The sequence below is a fragment of the Mus pahari genome, chromosome 15, assembly GCF_900095145.1.
Source record: "Mus pahari chromosome 15, PAHARI_EIJ_v1.1, whole genome shotgun sequence".
Classification (NCBI taxonomy): Eukaryota; Metazoa; Chordata; class Mammalia; order Rodentia; family Muridae; genus Mus; species Mus pahari.
Genome location: NC_034604.1, coordinates 29,752,323 through 29,759,028, shown reverse-complemented (window position 1 = coordinate 29,759,028; position 6,706 = coordinate 29,752,323). Strand labels below are relative to the sequence as shown.

Sequence of the window (6,706 nt, the reverse complement as noted above, 5' to 3'; positions counted from 1 at the left end):
CTGTAGCTGTCTTCAGACACTCCAGAAGAGGGCGTCAGATCTTGTTAAGGATGGTCCTGAGCCACCATGTGGTTGCTGGGATTTGAACTCTGTACCTTTGGAAGAGCAGTCGGGTGCTCTTACCCGCTGAGCCATCTCACCAGCCCCTGTTTTGGTTTTTCAAGACAGGGTTTCTCTGTGTAGCACTGGCTGTCCTGGAACTCATTTGGTAAACCAGGCAGGCCTTGAACTCAGAGATCTGCTATTTCTGCCTCCCAAGTGCTGAGATTAAAAGTATTCACCACAATTCCCAGCTTTATCCTTAATTTTTAACTGATCTTTCACTTCTTCAGGATTACTGGCCATTGATTTCATACTACCTTGTATAAACAACTGTTAGCTGAAGATACCACATTCTGCCTCTAAGCCACTCAACTCCTTTACCTGCTTGTCCTCCAGAGAGGTGGAGATGACAGAGCAGTCTGACAACAGGTCCTTTCGGACCACAGATCTCAGATCTGCAGCTGTGGATTCTAACACGGGAGAGTCTACAACATCCTCATCAGAGAGTAAGCCCGCTGGCGGAGAAAGGATCCCGTGAGACATGACAAGCAGAGTCCGTCTATGTCTAAAAAGAGACAAGAATAGATGGGTAGAATGTTAACGCACAAAACCTGCAAACTTGTAAGTTAAAAAGAGTCACCTGGTAAGGGGGGGAGGGGGAGATGTCCTTGCTTTGGACACTAGGTCGAGACTATACACCATTATCAGCCAAGGGGAAGAGAATGAGAATAACTGATACAGCCGGAGGCTGCACGATCCACAGAGGCTGTCTACAGGCCCGCCAGTGAACGTGTGTTTCAGGATCCCAAGGGTACTTTTCCAACCTCACACCAAAGACCACGAGACCTCGGGAATGATGGAAGCCACAGGAGCCTTCTGCGGACTATGACACGCAAGCAGCAGCTGATAACCAGGGCTCCAGCCCAATTGCACTCACCCGAAGACAGTCTGCCTCGCCGCTTCTCTGATCCCAGCTTCTCCCCGCCGGCGCACCAAGACTCCTGCTGCCTGAGAGCACAACTCCGCCCACGAGGAGTAGCTTTGTTCCTCATACAATGTTTTAAATTGCGCGCTGAGCTTGTCCGGCCAATCATAAAGCAAAGCCTGAACGACCCAATCAGCAAAAGGGAGGAGGCAGCGCCGACCGGAAGACCGTTTGCTTTTAATGTGGTTCCGGGTTACCAACTGACACTTCCAAGTGGTTCGTTATGGTATTCGTGTCGCTTAGTTCTAAATCTAGACGTTTCTTTTCTGAGGCTTCAGCCGCGATCCCTTGTCCTTTATTATTTAAAAAGATTTTTTTTCCTCGAGGGACTTCGCTTCTATTTGGGCAAACCGACCCGCCCACATTACCCACGAGGCACCGCGAACGGAGTCGCACTGTATTTCCCAGAGTTCCCCGCGTCTGTCGCCAGCGTTGAAGACGTCGAAGCCAAGATGGCGACCGGGACAGGCAGTGAGTATCGGCCCCCCTTTTATAGTCAAGGCCTTTGTAGAGTCGAGACTAGCATCCCGCTTCTCAGGCGTGAAAGGCGTGGGAGGAGTGGGTTTTTGGAGAGCGCAGAGCTCAGAGACCTGCCTTTCCTGTCGCTTTCGGGACCCACGCCTGGGGTTTAACAGTGTTGGGAGGAGACGGAGGCTGTTGAGAAACAGCCCGGGAAGCCTTTGTGGGCGGGCTAGGCGCTGCCTAGGGTGAGGCGGAAAGGCAATGTGGTGGCCAGCGACTCCGCTGCTTATCTAACCGAGCGGTGAGCAGCAGTCGAGGTGCTGTGTTCACTGTAGGCGTTCCCTGCCGCAGGGGGGAACGCGTCTCGCGGAGTTCAGCCATTTTTCTGCTTCCCCACGGAACCGTTTTATAGCGGACGGTGAGGGGCGGGGCCGCGTGTAAACAAGTTTATGCAGAGGAGGAGGCGGGGCCCGTGGCCGCTTGGAACCTTGGGAAATAAGCCCGAGTTCAAACTGAAAGTTTTAGAAGTGGTTTTTTTGTTTTGTTTTTTTAAATGAGAACTTTTTTTTTTTTTTTTTTTTTTAACGTAACACTGCCTTTTTTGTTGTTGTTTTTTGGAAGCAGACCACCTTGAAGCCGTGGCATTTAAACACGATGTTCTAAAAAATGTGTACCGTACTTTTTCAATAAAAGTACCGTAGCCATCAATGGTGATATTACACTGGGACGGTGAAAAACAATCAAGACTTGTTGATAATAATTGATGGTAATGGTTCACACTGTTGGAAGCAGTTCGAAATGCATTTATTTTGAGACACAGGCTTCTATCGTGTGACTGATCCTGGCTGGCCTGGAACTCAGGCACACCGGGCTAGTCTCACAGAAGTCTGCGCAGGCAGCTCTGCTTCCTGAGAGCCAGGGTTACTTCTCCACAGTAATCTTGCCTGGGTTGTTATTTTGTATGAGGCGTTTAGCAGTTCTGGGGCTAAGGACTAGCTCAGAGGTTGTTACTGAGCCTTCTTTATTTCCAGAGCACAAGCTGCTGAGTACTGGCCCAACAGAGCCATGGTCCATCCGAGAGAAGTTGTGTTTAGCATCTTCTGTCATGAGGAGTGGGGATCAGAACTGGTAAGGAATCGAAGATACCTGATTTCTTGAGCCGTCAGAAGTCTCTGAGCCTACTGAGTATCTTTCTTTTTGTGTTTTGTTTGTTTGTTTTTGAAACAGGCTTTCTCTGTGTAACCCTGGTTATCTTAGAATTCACTCTGTAGATTAGGCTGGCCTGAACTCAGAGAATGCCTGCCCCTGCCTTCCTAGCACTGGAATTAAAGACATAAATGCAATCCAGCTAGCCAGGACTAAGTATTTTTCACCTCAGTATATTCCTTTCTTAAGTTTCCTTAAGCTTTATGGAGTAGTCAGCTTTACCAAAATACAAATCACAGACCATAAAATAAGGGGAAATATTGATGGTTTCTTCTATTTTCACAAAGTTGTACAGCCATCCCTTCAGTTTAAGAAGTTCCTTTAATCTTTAAAGTAAATTTCCCTCTCTCTCTTTCCCTAGATTGGGCTTCTTTTAGGTATAAGATGTAGTCTTTTGGGATTAGCTTTTTAGTCAATTAACATAGCACTCTTCAAGGTTTATTCGCATGTAACAGACATTACTAGTTCTTTTCTAGTATTGGCCAGATAATAGTACAAACCATCCTTTCCATAGCCTTGGAGATTTAGTTCCAGGACCTTTGAGGGTATAAAAATGGTAGTAACTCAATCCCTTTACATAAGATACCTCATATTTGCATGTAACCAACACATATCCTCCTGAATACTCCAGATTATCTCTAGATTACCTAATGCAATGAAATAGCATATAAGTGGCTTAGGACAGAGGAACCTGTGGGTGGTTACACTTTGGCAAACCCCTATCTCCAAAAATATTTCACATTACAGTTCATAGTGGTAGCAAAATTACAAATATGAACTAGCAACAAAGATAATCTTATGGTTGGGGGGGGTCATCACAACTGAGAAACTATATTAAAGGGAGGCAGCGTTAGGAAGGTTGAGAGCCACTGGTTTAGGGAGTGTGTCTGTACAGGTACAGACACGGCTTTGTGTTTGTTTTTGGATATGACTGTAAGGTCCAGCCTAGACTGAGCACCTCCACGAATGCACATCCCTGACTCTAGTCAACTGCATACTCAGTACCTGACATTGGGGCTCCACCTTCGTGCAGGTGTGGATGAGGTCTTTGTGGACTTTGTCTTCAGTTCCCTGGAGATCTCACCCAAGAAGCAGAGTCTCTGGGTCATGTGGTAGCTCCAGGTTTGGTTTTTTGGTTTGTTTTTTCAGGAACTGCCGAAACATTTCCTTTATTATTTTAAAAATTATATATCTTGATTTGCGTGTTGGGTGGGGGTTATGGGTATATGAGTGCAGAATTTTCTGAAAGCCAGAGGAGGACATCAGATCCTCTGGAGTTGCAGACAGATGTGAAACATCTGACTTGACATGGGTTTGTAGAACAGATTTGGGCTCTATGTAAAAGCAATATGTGCTCTTAACCCCTGAGCCATTTCTTCATCCCTCCAAATTTTGGAGTAGACGTACTGGGGGTAGAACTCAAAATTTGGTGCATGCTGGGTAAAGATTCTACCATCTTTTTTTTTTTTTTGAAGACAGAGTCTCACTCTGTAGATCCGGCTGGCCTCCAACTCACAGAGGTGCTCCTATCCTGTCTTGTAAGTGCTAGGATTAAAGGCATGTGCCACCATGCTCAGCAAAAAAAATAAAAAAGAAAAGATAGCCTAGGCTGTCTACTGCTTCAGCGTACCCCACCAGCTTGTGACTAGCGTACCCCACCAGCTTGTGACTAGCGTACCCCACCAGCTTGTGACTAGCGTACCCCACCAGCTTGTGACTAGCGTACCCCACCAGCTTGTGACTAGCGTACCCCACCAGCTTGTGACTAGCGTACCCCACCAGCTTGTGACTAGCGTACCCCACCAGCTTGTGACGCAGGTTCAGACCTTGTCTGTTTCTTTGCTGCTTTCTTGCTTTCATGACAGGGTCTTACTATGTAGCTGTGGCTGTCCTGAAACTCACCATGTAGATAGACCAGGCTATCCTCGAACTCAGGTCTTTTTGCCTCCTGAGTCCTGAGATTAAAGGTGTGAGCACTATGACTGACTCAACCCTTTATTCCTTTTAGCTAAGCTAGCTTCAAACTCCCTATGTAGCCTAGGATGACCTTGAACTCCTGGTCCTGCCTTTACCTCCTGAGTACTGTGATTACAGGCATGTACCATGAGGCCCAGGTTTTGTAGTACAGATCAAACCAAGGTTTCACACATGCTAGGCAGATACTCAGCTAACTGATCTATATCCCCATCCTTATAAGTTTCTTTTTCCGCTTCACTATATTTCTTTATTTTTATAGTAGCTATGCTAGGAAGTCATCTCATTACAGATTTTCCTTCATACTTGTTGGGTAATTGCATGTGTGCATAAGTGTGGGTGGAGGTCGGAAGACAGCTTGCAGGATTTGGTTTTCTTTCCACCTTGTGGGTTGTGGGGCTCAAAGACATGTCTCAGGCTTGAGGACAAGTGTCTTTATCAGCTGAGCTGACTTACTGCACCTTGGTTTTGTCTTTTTTGTTGTTTGTTTGTTTTCGAGACAGGGTTTCTCTGTGTAGCCCTGGCTGTCCTGGAACTCACTCTGTAGACCAGGCTGGCCTCGAACTCAGAGATCTGTTGCCTCTGCCTCCCGAGTGCTAGGATTAAAGGCGTGCGCCACCACCACCCAGCGGTTTTATCTGTTTAAGACAGGATTTGTCTGTGTGTGTAGTCCAGACTAGCCTAGGTCTCAGTGATTTCCCCCGTCTGGCTTTCTGACCTGAATTACAAATGTGAGCTATCACATCTAGTAGCTTATTGTTTGGGGCTTTTGTTTTTGTTTTTCTGTGTAGCCCTGCCTGTCCTGGAACTCACTCTGTAGACCAGACTGGCCTCAAACTCATAGAGATCCACCTGCCTCCCTGAATGCTGGGAATAAAGGTGTATAACAACACTGCTTGGCATTCTTTTTTTTTTTTTTTTTTTCTTTTTTTTTTTTTTTAGATTTAGATTTATTTATTATTATATCCAAGTACACTGTAGCTATCTTCAGATACACCAGAAGAGGGCGTCAGATACCGATGGTTGTGAGCCACCATGTGGTTGCTGGGATTTGAACTCAGGACCTTCAGAAGAGCAGTTGGTGCTCTTAACCACTGAGCCATCTCTCCAGCCCACTGCTTGGCATTCTTAACGTTGTTTTGATACACATTTCTCTGTTCAATTGTGTGTGGGAATGAATATCTTTTCCTGTGGTTCCTGGGCTCAAACTCAGGTTGTATAGAACAAGGACCTATATCTGATAAGCTGGCCCTGATTTTTCTTTTTTTTTTTTTTTAGTCCATTTTTTGTTTGGTTGAATTTCTTTGAATAATTGCATTATATTTCTTTGTGCGTTCTGGATCCTAATCCTCTGACTTTCTCCTTTTTGTACATTTATACTTTTTTAAAGAAGCACTCTTGTTTTAGTTTTTATGTGTGTGTGCTATGTTTGTGTAGACTAGAAGAGTGTGCAAGAGCCCCAGATCTGGAGTTACAGATGGTTTTGAACCACCATATGAGTGCTGAGAATTGAACCTAGGTCCTCTGGAAGAGGAACCAATGATCTTAACCACTGACTTATCTTTCTAACCTGTCTTCATATTTTTTGATTGGTATTGTTTACAACACAAAAGTTTTGAAAAAAAATTTTTTTTTATTTTTATTGGGGGGGGGGTGTGCTATCTGGAACTAACTGTATTGACCAGGCTGGCCTTGAACTCATAAACTTGTCTGCCTCAGCCTTTCAAATGCTGAGATTAAAGGCATGAGCTGCCAGGCCCAGCCAAAAGTTGATACCAGTTTAGTTTCTTCCATTGCTTTACTTGAGAATTGGCTAGGAGAATATGTTTTGCTTTTTTGTTTGTTTGTTGGCTTTTACTATTAAACTTTTTTTTTTTTTAAGAATTATTTATTTTATGTATATAAGTACATTGTAGCTGTATTCAGACACACCAGAAGAGGGCATCTGATCTCTTTACAGATGGTTGTGAGCCACCATGTGGTTGCTGGGAATTGAACTCAGGATCTCTGGAAGAACAGTCAGTGTTCCTAAGCACT

The 6,706-nt window shown here is 45.0% G+C and overlaps 2 protein-coding genes across 3 annotated transcripts in view; one reads left to right on the top strand and one right to left on the bottom strand.

Annotated features, from left to right (window-relative positions):
• The window catches only part of Kif20a (kinesin family member 20A), an 8,753-nt gene extending 8,151 nt beyond the window's left edge, over positions 1-602 (bottom strand). Inside the window, exon 1 of the mRNA XM_021214737.2 lies at positions 424-602. Coding sequence (XP_021070396.1) covers positions 424-585 — 162 coding nt within the window. The 5' untranslated portion in view covers positions 586-602. The remainder of the gene's footprint in view (positions 1-423) is intronic.
• A 664-nt stretch (positions 603-1,266) lies between these two features.
• Brd8 (bromodomain containing 8) overlaps positions 1,267-6,706 on the top strand; it is a 26,913-nt gene continuing 21,473 nt past the window's right edge. For both annotated transcript variants that reach the window (XM_021214734.2, XM_021214732.2), the window contains exons 1-2: positions 1,267-1,498; positions 2,521-2,617. In XM_021214734.2, the coding sequence (XP_021070393.1) occupies positions 1,480-1,498; positions 2,521-2,617 (116 nt within the window). In that variant the 5' untranslated portion in view covers positions 1,267-1,479. The remainder of the gene's footprint in view (positions 1,499-2,520; positions 2,618-6,706) is intronic.